The following is a 20,747-nucleotide window of genomic DNA, read 5'->3' as shown; positions in this document are numbered from 1 at the left end:
GAGCCTAACAGTGTTCATCTCTTACGGCTACTTAAATACATGTGCTCATCAAAAAAGCACAAATCAGACTGACTCAGATGCCACTCCTATGTAGATGGGCGGTCTAGAGGCGGACCCTGACACAGCACCATAGAAACCATTTGTGTACACATATACAAACACAACAACATGTAGGGAGCACAAGTGCACAAAAAATGATGAGTGTGATATAGATGTCTAAAGGGGGGGGTTCGCGCGCCACCGGACGTGACCGGCCAACAGGTCCAATAATGATAATAATAACAGGGGTAAATGTGCGCATAAAGTGTAGTGTGACACATCAGACAGCCGGGCAAGCTCAAATTTCAAGAACCCAATAGGTGCGGCCACTTGCATAAACAAAAATAACTACCAAATTGTGTGTACAAGTATGTACTCTAGCCAGCATGTAAAGGATATCAGAAGGGACAATAAAGTACCTGAAACCAGCAGGACCCATCTACACTTGTCATCTCCAAAGCTAAAAGTGGAAAGGGGTAAAAAATGATATGTACTGTACATAAAAAAAGTCTAATTCTAATACAAGACGAATGTTGAAGATGAAGGCGGACATGTCCTGCGGGGGGGGGGGGGGAGGAAGAGAAATGCCTCATACAACGTACAAAGCTTCACTTCTAGCCTCACTGACCTCACTGCCTCCCCTCACTACACACAGAATCAAGCCCAGACCCCTTCAACCTTGGCAAACAGATACTAGAAGTCTGAAAAAATGTAGTCGTGCTCTTGAGCGCCTGTGGCGTAAGACTCTGTCCCAGAGAGATTTCAACCAATATAAATCTGCCCTCCAAAAATACAATTCCAGCCTCCTCTCTGCCAAGCAGACCTATTTTACCACTCTCATTAGCAACTTATCATCCTGTCCCTGTCAACTCTTCTCCACCTTCAACTCTCTACTTCGTCCTCCACCGCCTCCACCCGCCAACTCAATCACTGCCCAGGAGATCGCCAATCACTTCAAACAGAAGATTGATACTATTCGCGCGGAGATCTCTACTGTGCAGACACCCTCTACGCTTTACACTTCATGCCCACAGGCACAATCATTATTTCCCTCTTTCAACCCCACCACTACAGACGAAGTTGCTAAACTACTTGCTAATGTCCACCTTACCACCTGCCCTCTGGATCCTGTTCCCTCACAAATGCTATGTTCACCCTCTGGCCCTATGCTACACTCTCTAACCCACATCTTCAATCTCTCCCTCTCTTCTGGCATCTTCCCTAACTCTCTAAAACATGCACTTGTCAGACCCATACTTAAAAAGCCCTCACTGGACCCATCCAATCTTAACAACCTACGCCCCATCTCCTTGCTCCCCTTCGTATCCAAACTCCTCGAACGTCTGATCTACAACCGACTGAGCGTCCACCTCGCTGATAATGGCCTTCTTGATCCCCTTCAGTCTGGATTTCGTCCTCAACACTCAACAGAAACTGCTCTCCTAAAACTAACAAACGATCTACTAACGGCCAAAACCAATCAACACTATTCTGTACTCCTACTCCTGGACCTCTCTGCTGCCTTTGATATGGTTGACCACCCCCTCCTCCTCAAAAAACTACACGCCTTTGGTCTCCGTGACTGTAAACTTCACTGGTTATATTCCTACTTATCCAATCGCACCTTTAGCGTTTCTTATAACTCTACCTCCTCCTCGCCTCTTCCTTTCTCTGTTGGGGTCCCTCAGGGTTCTGTTCTTGGACCTCTACTATTTTCAATCTACACCGCCTCCCTGGGTCAACTGATAGCCTCCCATGGCTTCCAATACCACCTCTAAGCTGACGACACCCAAATCTATTTCTCTAATCCTCAGCTCACTCCCTCTGTCTCCTCACGTATCACTAATTTACTCTCAGATATATCAGTCTGGATGTCACACCACTTCCTCAAACTCAATCTAGCCAAAACCGAACTTATAATTTTTCTTCCCCCATATGCCTCTTCCCCTGATCTCTCTGTCAAAATCGATGGCACTACTATAAGCCCATCCCCACATGCCAAGGTTCTAGGTGTAGTCCTAGACTCTGAACTCTCCTTCAAGCAACACATCCAATCACTGTCCAAATCCTGCCGCCTCAACCTCCGCAACATCTCCAAAATATGCCCTTTCTAACCAATGACACAACAAAGCTCTTAATTCACTCGCTGGTCATCTCTCGCCTCGACTACTGCAACTCCCTTCTCATTGGCTTACCTCTACATAGTCTATCACCTCTTCAATCCATTATGAATGCCGCTGCCAGACTCATCCACCTTACCAATCGCTCTGTGTCTGCCACTCCTCTCTGGCAATCCCTCCACTGGCTTCCGCTCGGCCAAAGAATTAAATTCAAAATTCTAACAACTACTTACAAAGCCATCCACAATTTCGCCCCCAGCTACATCACTAGCTTAGTCTCTAAATACCAACCTACTCGCTCTCTTCGTTCCTCTCAAGACCTCCTGCTCTAGCTCCCTTGTCACCTCCTCCCATGCTCGCCTCCAGGCCTTTTCCAAAGCCTCTCCAATCCTATGAAATGCCCTACCCCAATCTGTCCGCTTATCTCCTACTTTATTAGCTTTCAGACGATCCCTGAAAACCCTTCTCTTCAGAGAAGCCTATTCTACCCACACCTAACAATTGTATTTTCATTTTTTCCCATCAGCTCATCCGACAGTTATGACCTTTTGTTTCCACTTGACCCTCCCTTCTAGATTGTAAGCTCTAACGAGCAGGGCCCTCTGATCCCTCCTGTATTAATTTGTATTGTAAGTGTACTGTCTGCCCCCATGTTGTAAAGCGCTGCGCAAACTGTTGGCGCTATATAAATCCTGTATAATAATAATAATACCACTATCACACTATTTTATATCTCTCGGGGTCTTCATTGAGCCAGACTACCAAGGGTGAAAATCCAGTAGGCCTTGCGCTTACATAGTCTCTGGTGTTTCCTCCCCGAGTCTAGCTCACCCCCGATTGACTCAATTCCAAATACCCTCATACCTGCTGGGTTTCCTTGGTGAGCCTCTACAAAATGGCGGGGAACTGGATATTTGTCCCTTAAGTTAATGATACCACACTTGTTTCCCCTATTCTGACCCTCATAGGGCGCTGAGTGCGGCCGACATAAAGTCGGCCACAAGGGCAAATGATGCCATAAACTATATACTCAGTCCCGCAGTTCATAAACTGTGTAAGTTTATGGACCCTTCCATCTCTCCCTTCAATGGTTTTCTTTGTGCCACATGTACATACACGTGCCACAGTTTTTAACACTGCACTTATAGCTATTTCAAGAAGATGTGATGAAAACCTTTAGTGAACTAAGTAAAGAATATAATATTGGAAATTAAAGATTTTTTCAATATCTACAACTCAGGCATGCATTAAAAATACAGGGTCGAGCGCATGAATTGAAGTTTAATAAGTCAGTGGTAATAGCCTTGCTGGATAAGATAGGAAAAAAAAGAATTGATATCACAAATATTTGATATACTATTTGATACATTGAAAGGCACTGGGGATATACCAGTAAGATTAGCCTGGACGGGCGACTTAGGGCCAATTTCAGATGAACAGTGGGCACGGGCACTATCAGCCATACCTCAGGCCTCTTTATCTCCAACACAAAATTTAACACAATTATTCATCTTACACAGGGCACATTATACACCAGAGAAATTATTCAAATGGAAATGCAGAGATACAGACCAACGTCCTAGATGTAAAGGGAGAGCAGCCAATCTAATACATTTGCTATGGAGATGTCCTAAACTCCATCGCTATTGATCTGGGGTGGTATCTATGATTATAAGGTATTTGAAAGTGGGATGCCTATGGAGCCTGGGGGATGTCTTCTAGGCATACTGGATGAATCAAGAATTCCGGGGGAATATATTGTTTCAATAAATAGAAGTCTAATCCAGGTTTGTAAACTCATATCACTAAAATGGTTATCACCATACCCACCTACTGTAGCAGAATGGAAAATACAAGTAAGGGAAAATTTAATTAAGGAAAAGTATACTTTCTTACTTAGAGGCTGTTTAGGAAAATTTGAAAAAATATGGAAAAGGTGGTTTGATATCTTGGAGGTATGGCGAGAGAGGAGGGGATCAATGTATGAGTAGCGGGGGGAGGGGGAGCATGGGGGCCAGTGGTGTTTTTTTCTTTTTTTTTTTCTCCTCTTAATACGGGCTGGGGTTGTATGTCGTTCGTCATTCGTCGTTGTGTTTTTTTTTCTTGTTGTTTGTATATAAAATAAATAAAAAGATGATTTGATTCAAAATTTTTAACCCTAAGCAATTTATAATATGGCAAAATTACCAGGCATAGATCAAATCAGGCATAGATGGAAAGCCTAATATATTTACTGGTATATTTTTGTAGACAGTGCAGTGAATCTAATCATTCATTGGGGATTTCTAGCTCTTTATACACCTCCATATATATATTTTTTGGGGGATACATTTAATAAATAAAATATTTACAAAAATGAAGAAGATTAAGGTCAGCAAGGGATAATAACTGTCTTTTTGATTTTCTTTACTATTAATATTTTTGTGTAACAGTAGAATTTTTTTAAATTATTTTTTTCTGACCCAGATAGAGTAATCTGATACATAGCACACACATCATGAAGCCTCTCTCCAAATTTAGAACGGTTATTCTCATTTGAAACTTGCATGGAATCTTTGCAGAGGGATCCTTAAAGTGGTGTTCCGGCCAAAATTATACTTTTTAAATAAAAATACCCCTATAATACACAAGCGCCTTTTTGTCTGGCCCTCACCAAGTTGGGTTTGCATGGCATAGCCACAGGAGGTATCTTCCATGAGATATCATATCAAATAAATGTATTTAAAAAAGAATTTATGCAAATCTTGAATTTGTCTATATACAAATTGTGAAGTCTATATATTGTCTATAAACACACTATGTGAGGTCAGGCACTGATGTTGGACTAGAAGGCCTGTGTCGAAGTCTCCGCTCTAATTTATCTCAAAGGTGTTCTATCGGGTTAAGGTCAGGACTCTGTGCAAGCCAGTCAAAACCCCCCACCCCAAACTTGCTTATCCATGTCTTTATGGACCTTTCTTTGTGCACTGCTCCAAATCATTTTGTGGAGGGGTATTATGCTGTTGGGTTGTTTTTCAGGGGATGGGCTTGGCCCCTTAGTTCCAGTAAAGGGAACTCTCAAGGCATCAGCATACCAAGACATTTTAGACAATTCCATGCTCCAAACTTTGTGGGAACAGTTTGGGGATGGCCTCTTCCTGTTCCAACACGACTGCGCACCAATGCACAACGCAAGGTCCATAAAGACATGTATGAGCGAGTTTGGGGTGGAGGAACTTGACTGGCCTGCAGAGTCCAGACCTCAACCCGATAGAACACCTTTGGGATGAATTAGAGCTGAGACTGCGAGCCAGGTCTTCTCGTCCAACATCAGTGCCTGACCTCACAAATGCGCTTCTGGAAAAATGGTCAAACATTCCCATATACACACACCTAAAGCTTGTGGACAGCCTTCCCAGAGGAGTTGAAGCTGTTATAGCTGCAGAGGGTGGGCCAACTCAATATTGAACCCTACGGACTAAGACTGGGATGCCATTAAAGTTCATGTACGTATAAAGGCAGGCATCCCAATACTTTTGGCAATATCGTGTATGATGGGTGGCCTCCTAAACCAAAAGGAAGAGGAGCTAAAGAGGTTTGAGGAGGAAGAGGAGGAATTTACTGGAAAAGTCAAATTTGCATATACTGTACCTTCAGCTGTCTGTATGCTTTGATCTACAGATCATTTGGCATACAGTTTTCCTTAAAGGTAGCCCCTGCTTATATATTATTTTTATAAAATTCCCAGGTTCAGTTGCCAAACTTGGAGACAAGCTTACTTTAACTACCAGATCTCTAATTAAATTTAAAAAGGTGAAATTTATGTAAGTAATGTAAGAGAAAACATACAGTAGAACCTTGGTTAGCGAGTAACGCGGTTAATGAGCGTTTTGAAAGACGAGCAAATTTTTTTTTAAATTCTGACTTGGTTTGCGAGTGTTGTCTCTGTGTAGCTGGGTGTAATGTTTTTCCTATCTAACTTGCAGGAACTAACCATTTAAAGGCAGAAGACGAGATTGAATATGAACTTCGTTTAAGTGTTTCTGACACGGCTGAACTATCCTTCAGCTCCAATGCAAAGGTCTATATTACAGTGACAGAGAACCTATGGAAAGCGCCCACACCCGTCACTGTTGAGGAAAATTCTGTGTTGCCCCATCCGCGTTATATAACACAGGTAATATTTTGGGAAACTAAAATAGTCAACTGGTTTATATTTTCTTGGCTTGGACGGAATCAATTGGTTTTGATTAGGTCAAACATTAGAAAGATAGGAAACAATAGCATGTTTCAGTGAAAGCAACAAGACTAAAGGCTTTCTGTATGCCTTTTGACATTTTGGTTTTGGGTTTAATACTGCTTTAAAATGAAGACAATAACTGAAAGCATTACCATGAACAGTCTACAAGAAGATCAAAGTGGCGCTTCAGAGAATTTAATGATGGATTATTTATTTTATTATAACCATATGTAGAGGGTCTGCCATACTAACAGATTAAACAATTTGGTTTGTCTACTCTACAAAAAGATGAGATTGAATTAATATGCTTAAAGTGGTTCTAAAGTCTATGCATTAAGGTAAAAAATAACCCACTAACTGTGTCCCCATCCCTAAATACTTACTTGCCTCCCCTCACCTCCGGCTGCATCACTGCTCTTTGTCTTTCAGCTTTTACGGGTAGAGTTGGACGATCACTTCAAGCCAAAACAAAAGTTCGGCCCGAACATTGCCTGTTCGGCGAACACCCAAATTTGCGGGTAGCTCGTTTAGATGTTCGCCCGTCGAGTGCCCCACAATGCACTGCGCACTGCACAGTGCATTCTAGGGCCCTAATTGGATGAAGCAATGCACCTGACCGCTGGTCACGTGTAAGGCTTTGCCCAATCTGGGCACAGAGCACAGTCAGAGCCATGATTAAACAAATTCATAATGACTTTTCCCAATCATGGCTCAGTGCTCATAGTCCCAGCCCACACTATAAAAACTTCCTTCCCACAGAAACCTTTTGCAGTGTGTTGTTGGAGTGGAGATAGATAGAGCAGGGCTCTGTTTGCTACTAGCGAGTTAGTGTGTTATTGTGAGTGTAGCGTGTCAGTGTAAACTGAGTATAGTGTAAGTATAGTATGAGTATAGTGTAGTGTCAGTGTAGTGTGTCAGTGCAGTGTTAGTGTAGTGTGAGTATAATGTGAGTATAGCGTAGTGTGTTTTGATAAAAACAGGAAAGTGGGATTTTTTAATGATTAATAAAAAGCCTCCTAATACTTACCTGAGCCCCTTCTCTATCCAGAGATGTCCACGAGTGCCTCGGCTGACTCTCCCTTCTGATTGGCTGAGACACAGCAGCGGCACCATTGGCTCCCGCTGCTGTTAAAGTCATTTAGCCAATCAGGAGAGAGAGGGGGCGGGGCTGAACTGGGATTTCATGTCTGAATGGACACACGGAGCTGTGGCTTGGCTCGGGTGCCCCATAGCAAGCTGCTTGCTGTGGGTGCATTCAACAGGAGGGAGGGGCCAGGAGAGCCAAAGAGGGACCCAAGAAGAGGAGGATCTGGGCTGCCCTAAATAAAACATGTTTATTATTTTTATAGAAAAAAAACTGAGACTTTACAATCACTTTACCCTGACAAGGTAGTTCTTCCTGGGTTACCCTTGGGGAATGTTGTCAAACATAACCTCAACACATGAGAGAATAGAACTAGCAAAGGTTACAGTCCGCAAAGGCCAACAAGATGCCTGAGGCTGAAGCCTGTTGAAGCCCAAAAAATAGACATAGGTAAGCTTGCTAGAACATAGAAAGAGAATTCGAAAGGGGATGGGAGAGAAGGAAGGGTATGGAGGGTAAAAGGGAAAATTAAACAAGACGCCCTTCCACCTTGGAGGGAAAAAAGGAGCAAAACAACACAGAGATCCTTAAAGTCCATCCCTAGTCTAGCATTGCAGAAGATGAGAAGCTGTAATAAATGTCCACTTATTAGCAAGCATAAAAGGTCATAACAACAATTGCTTATAGGTGTCAGAGGTGGTGAAGTCTATCCACAACGCCCAGGTATTATAGGATTGTGAATATTTGTCAAAAAACAATTATACCTTCACTTGTTGTATATATTGCACCTTCAGTAGCCAGTCCCTTTCCATAGGAACCACTGAGGATTTCCAGTGTAAACGTAAGTGAGGTATCAATGACCATTTACATTTACCCACAGGCGGATGGGTGGCATGAAATAAGACAGGAAGAGTATCATCCTCCAACTTGTTCTGGATAACTGTCCAGAAAGATTTATTACGAGGACAATCCCACCAAAGGTGAAGGAATATACATCTCTTTCTGCAACCTCTCCAATAACGTGCAGATATTGACGGGTATATTAGAGACAGTTTATCTGGGATACACCACTGCGCTAAAGATTTGTAACAGGACTCTTGTGTCTTGGAGCAGGCAGAGGATGTGTGAGGATGTGTGAGCCAGTTTGGTAATTTTTTTTTTTTTTGTAAATTATTTTTATTCAAGTTTTATGGAAATCACAGAACAAAAACAGAAGGACGGTGCAGGCAACATACCTACTCCCACCCCATTGGCCATGCAAGGCTGACAACAATTCAGAACTAACATAGTTTAACTACTAAAACAGTTTTTTTGAATAATGCTTTGTATGTGACAGATAAAGGCTTAGCCAGATCTTCATCTGAAAGAAAGATCTTCCAGGGCCGAGGGGAGAACCTCGACCCCCCCTACTGCAGAATTGTGCCTGAAACGTATGGCGTAACTGAAGATAGCGAAAGAAATATGAGTTGGGCAAGTCATGCCTAGCCTTCAATTGATCGAATATTATGAATTCTCCCTCTCTGGTAATATCTCCCAAAACCTTAACGCCCTTACTGGCCCAAATCATGGGGTCCAGCAGGGAATAAAAATGAGAAGGATTGGGATTCATCCATAGTGGGACAGAAGGCGTAACTCCGATATAACTAGGAGATGCCATGCTGGTAGTTACCTCCCAGGCTTTAATAGTAGCTTTCATTGACCTAGTTAATGGTAAATTGGATTTTAAGCCCCTATACAATGCTAACCACAGAATTTCATATGACCCCAACTGTGCTGCCTCCAGGACTGTGGCAGAGTCCCCATCATCTGCCAGCAGCCACCACCTAGCAAACACCATCTGACCAGCCAGGCAGTATTTCTGCCAATCCAGCGTGGACTAAGGTCTGGCTGGTCGGCCATTATTGACACACATAAGGGTAAGAGAGTCTCCAGGTCTCATCCTGCTGCATGGACTCCTAAAGAAGTTCTGCAGTTGGGCATGCTTCCAACCATCCATCAGGGTGATACCCCACTTCTGAAATCAGATATTTCAGCTCTGAACCATTTAAAAACTAAAAGCATATAACCTCCGCGGAACCCCCCAGGACCTAAACAAATTACAAATATTCCCTGGGAATAAGCTAAGGGAAACCCTCTAGTAATGAAAGAGAAGAGGGAAGAGAGGCAAGTTTATATTACTTTTTCAACCTGCCATGGTGGAGTAAGTTAGTGGGGGCATAGAGCCTGCCAGTCTGCTGTGGGACCTGTCAAGCCATGGAGTTTGGGCTAAGTTACAGCCTGTCAGCCTTTTCTCCAAAGGTGTCAATGAGTTAGCCTGATAGTACAGGAACAGATCCGGTAACCCTAGACCTCCCCAATCTTTAGCACAACACAAAAGCTGATAGGATAAGCAGGGAGATTTACCCTTCCACACAAACTTGGCGAACTCACGCCGCACATTGGAAATAGGTCTTGGGCAACTTTATAGGGACAATTTGGAAAAAGAACAAAAATTTGGGAAGGATCATCATCTTTAAAATGTTTATCTGGCTTAACCAGATAAATTATGGTTTGTCCCAAACTATGAGAACCTCACACATCACTCGTAAGAGGAGGTGGGAAGTTAGCAGTACAGGTCCAGGGGTCGACAGATAACTTAATGCCTAGATGATTGGTGTCGTTTTGCCACTTAAAAGGGAACAAGTGTTCTATAGTGGGTTGGTCTTCCCATGAGACAATAAAGGGGCATAATTACGGATTTTCCTAAATTAATCTTAATTAATCTTAAGATTAGAAAGTTCCTGAAACCTTTTCAGCTTATTCAAGCGGTTAGGTAACATTACTCACGGTTTGGTCAAAAAAAAAAAAAACAACATCATTCATGAATGCGACATGTTTATATTCCTTGTTATTTATTGTCACTCTGATATTAGAATTGGCCCAAAGTTTACACAAAAACAAACAACAGTGGTGATAAAGGGTACATCTGCCTTCTCTCATTCGAGATAGTAAACATCGGAGAGAGGATGTGGTTCACCTTCACCCAGGCCCTAGGGTTGACATAGAGCGTGGAAATCTAAATAGCCAATCAATGCCGTCAAAGACTTTTTTTCAGAATCAGATGATAGGACAAGGCAGGGTATGCGGTGTTAAGAGATCCAGTGGATAAGGGAGTTGTCTATGCCCTCCCTACCGATTCTAGGTCAAGAAGTATAGAGTAGATGTCTTTGAGATCCAGGCAATTTGATTCATATGATGTGGCGTTGCCCCGAACTGTTTAGATATTGGCAAGAAATAGTGGATATATACTGTGTATGATATTCCAATTCCTCTTACCCTGCTTATTTGTGTTTTGGGTTGGCTGAGTCCCTTGGAGGTGAATCATTATTCAATGTTGGCTATTAAACACCTCCTTTTTTTGGCAAGGAAATGGCTTTCTGCAGCCCTTCCTCCCACAGTGGGTGATTGGGGTAAAGAGGTAAATACCTCTCTCTTTTAGAAAAAAATGGTGTACCAAAAAAGAGGATGTCCTAATAAATTGTAAAAAAATATGGCTTGTATGATTAAATGCACCTAAAGTGGCCCCAATGGAATGTTACTATTAGTATGGTAATATATTTTTATAATTATATCTTGTGTGACTCTGTAGTGAGATATACAGTATTTACATATTAGGTTGATGTTATAACACAGGAGTACTACTTCCTGAGTAAGTTGGAGCTGGTGCTCTTTTTATCCTTTTAAATTATAGTCATACGTGAATATTGTATAATACAGTAATACCTCGGATTACAAGTAACGTGGTTAACGAGCGTTTCGCAATACGAGCTATTATTTTTTTAAAGTCCTGACTCGGTTTGCGAGCGTTGCTTCAAGCCTCTGCGTTCTGCAATACTGCATGTGGCCAGAGGTGCGGGGGGGGGGGGCGGTGACACTCGGAGCCTCTTGGATGCACGTTCCCGGTGCCTCTTCAAATGTTTCCAAGTGCATCCGAGCAGCTCCGAGCAGTTTCCGAGTGTTTCCGTGTGTCTCTGGCGTCCCCCCACCTCTGGCCACATGCAGTACTGCATACAATAGAAGTCACTGTGGAACACATTATCTGAGTTTCCATTGACTTCTATGGGAAACTTGCTTTGATATACGAGTGCTTTGGATTACAAGCATTCTTCTTGAACAAAGGTACCACTGTATTGCCCTTATGGACTTTCCCAGCTATGTAAGTGTTTGTATTAGGGCTGTTACTGATTAAAATTTTCGTGTTTGATTAATCAATTTTTTTATATATCGATTAATCGACTAATTTCGATTAATTATAACGCACATACAGATTCAACTACTTTTAGCTGATCTCCTTGCATCGCAACTCTGCATTAGTCAGTGGTAAATGTGGTATACACTATATACAATCACCCGACACTAGTTAGTTTCCACAATCCATGGCTTAACTTCACAGTTCACACAAATTCGTTTTAAATTCAAACTGTAGCACTGACGTAAGTAATTTTTTTTATTAAACTTTAAGAAAAACGTAGAAAGTTAGTTTAACTTTAATTATAAAACTTATCTAGTATATTGACTGTCAGTCACTTTATAATAGGCAAGTAGGCAAGTAGGCATCACTTTAGCCAGTGACGCAGACATACCAGAGTGTCTACATTTTCTGGAAGCAGACATGATCACAGTTTATTGACGATATACCGATTGACGATATGACGATATACCCTGAAGAACTGAACAGTCTTTCGCACGGAACAGATGTTGCCGGTACACAAAGAATTGTCTGCACAAAACTGCTTAGGACAGGAAAACGATGGTTATTAAGTTTCCACCACATGAGAGGATCCTTCGTTTCTGGAATGGGAGCTTCTACTTGGTACCGCGTCAATCAAAAGCAAGCGCCGCCATCATGGCAACAGCAGAAGCTGATCCACACTGCAAAAATATCACAGCTTATCAGCCTCTAAGGACAACAATGTTAAAAACAGAGGTTATCAAATTTGCCTACACTTAGCTCACTGAATGATCCCAGTTAACCACATCAATATTTACCATCACTGTCCAGACTGTCCGGTGAGGTTACGGACATTGACGTCACCGGACTCCTCCCCCCTTCCCTTTGTTAGCAGACAAAGGCACTTGGGGAAGGGGGAGGAATCCGGTGACGTCGATGTCCGTGACATCACCGGATCTCCGACGGAACTCCGTGAAGACCCGGAAGGCGGCGGAGAGGTGAGTACCAATCAAAAGAATTTTGATCGATCAAAAAAATTAACGATTAATCGAGGAATTAATCTTTAATTTCCCCAGCCCTAGTTTGTATGTATTTATTGTAATATGTCATGTCCTGTGTATTTCTGTATATAAAAAAATATTTTTTAATAAAAATTATGACAAACGCAAAAGAATGGCCTGAATCAGGTAACGAACCAATTTTCATCGGTACCTTAAAAGTAAGCAGATGAGAAAAGGACATCTAAATAAGAAACCTATAATAATATATAAAAAAAAAAAAGAACAAGCCTCCCCCCATGTCCCATTTTGTCTGATGATCACATGTTTGCAGATACTCCCAGCTAAATGTTCTATGGAAAAGGTTTAGATTATTCACAATGCAACTTAGGTAGGAGCTTAGTTCTAGGCTTACAGTATGTCCAGGGGCCCCAGCTACAACTTTCATGCTCTGGCAGTAGACCAGAGGGATAGTACAAGTGGTCAAAGCTGTGCGCCTACAGTATCTGTCATTTCACAAGGGGATATGCACATGTAGGGAGTTAGTGTCTGATGGGACCTTACCAGGACAGACAATGCAAATAAGGTGGCGTTTCTGTGCCTATTGCAGTCTTTATTAATGTCAATCAATGGGATAGGAAGGCTAAGCTGCTATCTCATCTAAGACCCCATTCTGCCTAAATCTGTGTCTACCCAGAATTTATTTGATTGGGTTTATTAAGTGTTTTTGCTGACTGCTGTTCAGTGGTGGCTGGTGCTCAAAATTTTTTGGGGGGGCGCAAACAAACTGAAAAATTCTGTGCCCATCAAACTCAGCCACTGTGCCCATCAAACTCAGCCACTGTGCTATAAAACGCAGCCACTGCGCCCATCAAATGCAGCCACTGCGCCCATCAAATGCAGCCACTGTGCCCATCAAACGAAGCCACTGTGCCCATCAAACGCAGCCACTGTACCCAAACGCTGCCACTGTACCCAACGCTGCCACTGTGCCCCATCAAATGCTACCACTGTGTCCATCAAATAGTGCCACATCAAAACGCTTCCACTGTGCCCATCAAATAGTGCAACTGTGACCCCCCCATGCCCACTCGCCATCTTCCCGGCACTTATCCTGTCTCAGGGGCGGGTCAGGTAGTGGGTGACGACGGCGCGAGCGGTGGGAACCTTGCAGCGCCTGTCCTTTTAGCCAATCAGGTGACAGGTAACAGACCCACGCACCTGATTAGCTGAGAGTTGGTTCAGTGTTAGGAAAGCGAATATCCATTCGCTTTTCTAACACACCTGGGTGAACTGCGAGCGCAAAGCATATGGTTCTAATCAGGTGCTTCAAGAAACACCCCCGCCTCTGGAATTCAGGCGCCCGGCGTCCAAAACGGGGATGGATGCCTGAATAGGGGTTGGCTACAGCGGCCATGGATAGATTCATGCAATGCATGAATCTATCCATGATACACAGAGGCGAGTGGCTGGAAAGAGGGGGTGGCGTCCGTGCGCCCTTAATGGACGCGCCGCCACTGCTGCTGTTGATTCCTCCAACACAAGACGAAAACAGGGAATATTTAATTATTATCTCCCCTCCATAGGCAATAACATGTCTTCTTAAGCAAGCAAAAGTTTGGCATCACTAATCGAGTTTATTTGCCATCTAATCCTTGGGTTAGCTTAAAAGTAAACCTGTAGCGAAGGGGGCAAAAACTGCCATTGTTGAAAATCCTAGTTATCCGGCTACCTTGCTTTGAGTTATTGATTCAGATCAAGGAAATCTGACTTCATTTTAATGCCTGCTTGTACCAGGTCTACCTCTCTGACAATTTTTTCAGAAGAAAGTGGCATATTTTTATTTTAACAAGTTTACTTTAAGGAACTCCAAGCATTATTTTTTAATCTGCAGCATGAAAAAGTCTGATGAGGTGTAAAACACTTTATGGAAAGCTGTACAGTCTTTAATATTTACACTTTCAGTCACACCAAATATGATAGTTGTAGCTCTTATACGCTCTCATACACAGACGCTGTACTGACATATGTCTGCCCCTTCTCTCCCCTTATGCTTTGTATTCTGTGAACAATTTACAAAATACAGAGTGTTCTGTGAATGGGCAAGAAAAGGGGGGGGGGGGGCAAACAACACCGTGGCTTCTGAGTATGAGAGCCACAGCTCTAGTGGGCTAGAAGTAAAGTGAGAGCTATACTTCCTGCCATACATGGAACCGTAAATATTAAATAAAGTACACCACATCAGACTTAAAGGAGAAGTACAGCCAAAGCTTGTTTAGCTGCACTTCTGTGGATCACAGGAGTGCAGTTCGTTCTGCACACCTGTGACCTGTTTTCAGCAGAGAGCGGGCTGAAGTCCGCTGTCTGCTGACAACACAGCAGTCAGTCCAGGCTCTGCATCATCACGGCCACGGAGTCGGGATCCTCCAGGTCCCTAGACCGACAACCGGCTCAGCCTGCCACCAGAGCCTGAGCCTGCCGCTCCGCCCCCTCCACAGCCTATCGCTCCAGTGAGCATGGAGGGGGCAGAGCAGAGAGCTGTAACTGACAGTCACCAGCTCTCTGCTCGAGGAGCTGTAAGAACCGAGCCATCGCCGGTGTTCGATCACTCAGTTCTCAGCGTTAGAGGTGCCGTGGGACAGATGCAGCATCGGACTGATGCTGCATCCACCTAGGTAAGTATGAATCTAAAAGAAAAAAAAAAAAACTCTTCTCTTTTAAAGCAGTATTAAAACCAAACACAAGATATTATATTGCAGAATAACAATCCTTGAGCCCTGGTTCACAATGGTGCATTTTGACATGCGATTTGACATGTCAAATTGCGGCAATTACCGGCAATGGCACCGTCCTAATCGATGCAACGCTGCATATGTGGCGCCGCACCGATTTCAAAAAGTAGTTTCTGTACTGCTTTTTGCGATTTCCATTGAAATTTGTGCAGAAGTCCTCACAGATGTCTCTGAAATCACAGCCGAAATCGGGACTGACATGCGGGAGTGAAATCGTGTGAGTTCAGCTACATTCCCGCAGCTCAATGTGAACCAGGGCTAAATTGTGGTGGCTTTTTTAGGCTGTTTTTTCTTTATTTTCACCTAGTGATCCAGCCAGTAACACTTCCTGTCTTCGACTGTTTCCGCTCCACTAGTAGAGCAACAGAGACACCTCTGGGCAGCAGCTAACACTTTTTTTGCAGTAACAGAAACTGTTTTTGTTCCTTTGTGATAGATGTTTTATAAAAATATAAAAGCTAATCATTGTAAGCACCTCTTTGAGTGTAAAATGTTTGCCTCAACCCTCTAACCACCACTATTGCTGGACAGCTTGGTCTGTTAAAGGAAGTTAAAAATAACAGATTTACTGGCTGGATCAACAGGTGCAAATAAAGGAAAAAAGCCTAAAAAGGAAAGTAATGCAGCCTCCACATCTAAGGATTGATAAACTGAAATAGAATACAATTTTGCTTTTGGGTTTAATACTGCATTAATTCTTCCTGTATACTGAAAATTAAAAAAATATATATATTATGTCTGGAGATCTCCTTTGGGAAAGGAATTTTTCATTGTTAGAATGGTCATACCTCAACATTTTCTTACAAACTAAGTGATGATGGGCAGCAGAATAAATTAGTTTAGGTGTGATTTCCAGCTTCCAGCTTTTATCAGTTGGAATTAGAGCTGCACGATTAATCGTTAAAAAATCGTGATCTTGATTCAACCCCTCTCACGATCTCTATGCAGAATTTCCCGATTCATTCATGTAACAAGTGTAGAGAGTTCTCTGCTCACTCAGCTGTCAAAAGAAAAAAAAACGGGCAGTCTGCCAAGTTTATCACAACATTGTCTGAGCTGGTAGATAAGTATAAACATTGTAACATTTCCTTTTTAGATCAAAGGGATGAACTTCTGTGTGTAAATGAAGGAAATTTAACCACTTAAAGTGGCTGTAAACCCCCCCAAAAAAATTAAAATTAAGGCTTGCACCTTGTACAGTATAGGATTTCATGTCATCTGTGCCCAGTCTTGCCACGAAGAGTTAATCCAGCACTGAGCAGTCCTCTTATCTTTTTTCAGTGAGATAAAAAACAGACAGACAAATAAATAGGAGTTAGTTCTTCCCCTTGCTGTGAGTGACAGGTGATTTACATAACTCATGCACAAGTGTGACATTCTGTGTACTTCAGATCCCCTCCTCCTTCCTTCTCCAGCTCTCCCAGGATTGGCTGCTCCACACCTCAGCATGATTGGGCATGCTGAAGTCATGTGGTGACTTTTCTGGGTTTTGACTGGATGTTAGTTATCATAGCAGAGGTTCAGGTGTAAGAAATACACAGGAGAAAATGCATGTTGACAAGGGGAGTGTAGAGGTGGGCGGGGATTCTACTGACATCACAACTCCACCCACCGTGCTCCAGACAACAGACCCACCCACAGAATATGCAATTTTTCTAGTCTCATAACATACAGAGGGGAGACATTTGATGGGTAAGGATACATGCAGGAGGCATGTATAGCCTTATAGATCACCACGATGACAGTCCTTTAGAAATTATGAGAGTGGGTTTACATCCACTTTAAAGACTAAACCTTTTTCTGACATTTGTTTCTTACAAAGTTAAAAATCAGTATTTTTTGCTAGAAAATTACTTGGAACCCCCAAACATTATATATAGTTTTTTAGCAGAGACCCTAGGGAATAAAATGGCGATTGTTGCAATATTTTATGTCACACTGTATTTGCGCAGTGGTCTTTCAAACGCAATTTTTTGGGAAAAAATACACTTCAATGAATTAAAAAAAAAAAAACGAAACAGTAAAGTTAGCCAAATTTTTTTGTATAATGTGAAAGATGATGTTACGCTGCGAGAATCATTAGAGAATCGCGATCTTTATTCTAAGCAAAAACAGTTGTGATTCTCATTTTAACCAGAATCGTGCAGCTCTAGTAGGGATCCAGAGAATTTATATTCTTGTCATCGATGGAGTTAAGAAAAAGTTCATCCTCACTGAAAATACATTCTCAGATGCCTCACAGGGGATTCTGTGTTGCTTTCAGCTGAATCCATAGTAATTGAACAATATTAGAATTACAAGGATAGCTTGCACTTTGGTCTGCTTTAAAATTTTCCTTATTACATTTCTGTATAGATAAGAGCAGCACCATGTGTCAAAGTCCTGCACCGCAACTGCCACTATGAAAGCCTATGACACACAGGGCATTCGCTATGTGAGGTGCAGCTTATGACAAGTTATGAAACCAGTATGGTGACATCCAGGGTTAAAGCAATGTTTTGGTATGCAAGCTCCAAGTTTGTACAGTAATCTATGCAATGGAAAAAGTAAGCAGACATTTTGAGTTTCAAGAGCCAAAGATGACTAAATGCTGATTCTGTTTTTTCATTTTCTGAGAACAGTTTTTAGCCCCTTCATCCTTAGACATCACATATTCAATATTTTGGTGCTTTCCTGAATTACCTGTATATTCGTCAGAGAGCATTATTAGACACAAAGTGAGTAAATATGTCACACAGTGGTCTATTATAAACTTTACATAGAGTATACTGGAAGGATCTGACATTGAGAGAGACCAGTTACCATTACAGCTATATTCCAGAATGAAGCACAATAAATTTGGCTGACCGGTTCTTTTCTTATAGGTACGATGGAATGATGACAATGTCATATACGAATTACACCAGAGAGAGAAATATTTAAGGTTCCCCTTTGTCATCGATCAGAATGGAGATATTAATGTAACAGAGCCTCTGGACAGAGAGGAGCGGGAACAGGTAATACATATAGACAATGCATGTGTAAAGGAAAAATAAGGATTGAAATAGGCGTTTGCAATATCAGCAACAAACTACTTTTTTTTGTGATAATTTAACTTTTTAATTTTTTTACTGGCTAGAATGCTGAGGGTACATCAGATAGACTGTATCAGTTTTACCAATTTTTTGGCAGATTCAGGAAGAGGGGCAAGATAAGAACCACATGGCAATAAATATGTTTACATATAAAGTAATAAAGTATATGTAGCGCTTACCCCCGAAGGAGCGGCTGAATATTTGTTATATCCGTAATTCACATTTACCACACAACCCTCGCAGCCCATAGATTTAAAAGTCACAGTCCTTAATGCTTTTTCTTAGTGCTTTATTCATCAACATAAACTGGAATGGGAGAAGGACTTTCTTTGAGATGCTCTTTGGTTGATTTCTGATCTTTCCTTTGCTTCACTTGCAAAGACTCATAACATTGTGGGTGATAGCGATTCAAAACTGGATGATTACTTTATCAGGGAAGATGGAAGTAGATTTTTGATAGAGAATAAACAATAAAGAGTCACTCTGAATAACGTCTTTATCTGCAGAACTTTTAAGAACAGTCTGTATCTCTATGTATGTGTTCGCAGCTTCACCGCTACCTTTTTACCACTACTTCCCACCCGCATGGTACTTCCAAGTTGAGCTAAAGATAGTCATTCTGAATTGCCTTTCCCGCTTGACTGATTGGAATCCCGGGGCAATGCTGAACCCAAAGTCACAGGCCACAACCACCTGTCTTGCTGACTTATGTACCAACATCCCTAAGCCTCTGGACATTACCTCTCCTTTGGGCTTTTCACTCACTTGATCAATAGCCCGTGTGTCGCTCCTAAGCGATCGATCACCCAGTTTCCTTCCGCTTGTCTCTACTTCTCCCACAATGATTCTTAGTTCCTTTTCTCCTTTGTGGCCTGCTCCCCTCCCTGCAGGGGCGGCCAACGACATCAGCGACTACATGCTGTAAGATGTCGTCTGTTTCTCTATGAGGACCGGTTCTTCACCCTTCTCGCAAAGGTGAAGCTCCGTTGGCTCCCCGGAGGGGAAAAACCTCCACCTCCCCCTCCGGGAACCAGGCTGGCTCTCTCGCTCCTCAGAGCAGGACTGGACTCGAACTCCCCCGGACACCATGGGACCCCGCTTTTATACCAGAGTCCTGGACATTACCAAGCAAATCAATGATTGGTCCAGACTATCACATAAACTACCTGTCACTCAAATGGAAATTGACAACAACAGGTCTGCTGTAATAGCACAAGCCTGCCTAAATTTACCTGACATAGGAAGCTAGCAAGAAAGGTCACCTACCTAAAAGTAGGTGCCCGCTACATATATAATACTTAAAGTATAACTAAAGGCAAAACTTTTTTTTTTAGTTTTGGGTGTAGAGTGGAGAGGGATTAGAACACCTATCAGTTTTTATTGCAGCCTGTGCCCCCGTTAAGGAGATTCACTCCCCTCTATCTGTCCTGTTTACCATTATCATTGAACGTAAAAGGAAAAGAAATTTGTCTCCAGAAAAGTAATAGAGGGGAAATCTTCCAATGGGGATACTAGTTCTGGTGAAATGTGGGGCCCCAAGAAATTCCCTTGATTTACAGGGTTTTCCTCTCACTTCCTGTTTGGAATTGGGACAGGAAGTGAAGGGAAATTTCCGCAATGGGACACAGATGGGGAAAAAAAAAAAATCTGACAGGGATTTTAACCATCCTTTGCTCTATCCAAAATGAAAAAAAAGTTTTGCCTATAGTTCTACTTTTATATATTTATTACAACTGTTAAAGCATAGCTAAACCCTGAGCAAGACTCCTTGGCTAGAGTTTAATACTGACATTTTTTCTCAAATAAGAAATTTTTTGTTACATGAAGCCCATGCAGCTTTTCTTCTAGGACCTTCATCTTCATACACCAGCGCCCTACATTTAAAACAGGCCATAGATTATGCGATTTCCTTTTCTGCAATAATGGGTTGCAGGAAAGAAAATTGCTCAATTCCGCTATCAACACAGTGTTGATGGGGAAATCCCTCCCGTGGAGCTATTGTGTTCTCCCAGCAGGGAGGCAGGGGGGTACGGAAAACCGTCCCTGCCAAGAGAACACAGTGATTACTGCTAGCTGCTATAGCCACTGACAATAATCACATTCTAAAAATCCGACATGCTGGTTGTACCCAAATCAAACGGTAGATCGAATTGGGTACAGTTAGCTCACCCATAGATAGATTGAATCTTGGCCGGTCCCTGCTTAACCGGC

At 42.3% G+C, this 20,747-nt stretch overlaps 1 protein-coding gene across 1 annotated transcript in view; it reads left to right on the top strand.

Annotated features, from left to right (window-relative positions):
* The window catches only part of CDH17 (cadherin 17), a 236,317-nt gene that overhangs the window by 120,938 nt on the left and 94,632 nt on the right, over window positions 1–20,747 (top strand). The window contains exons 7-8 of the mRNA XM_073631971.1: window positions 6,125–6,315; window positions 18,327–18,458. Of these exons, the coding sequence (XP_073488072.1) occupies window positions 6,125–6,315; window positions 18,327–18,458 (323 nt within the window). The remainder of the gene's footprint in view (window positions 1–6,124; window positions 6,316–18,326; window positions 18,459–20,747) is intronic.

The sequence above is a fragment of the Aquarana catesbeiana genome, linkage group LG05, assembly GCF_042186555.1.
Source record: "Aquarana catesbeiana isolate 2022-GZ linkage group LG05, ASM4218655v1, whole genome shotgun sequence".
Classification (NCBI taxonomy): Eukaryota; Metazoa; Chordata; class Amphibia; order Anura; family Ranidae; genus Aquarana; species Aquarana catesbeiana.
Note: the sequence above shows the minus strand (reverse complement) of the source record. Positions and strands in the feature narration are given on the sequence as shown.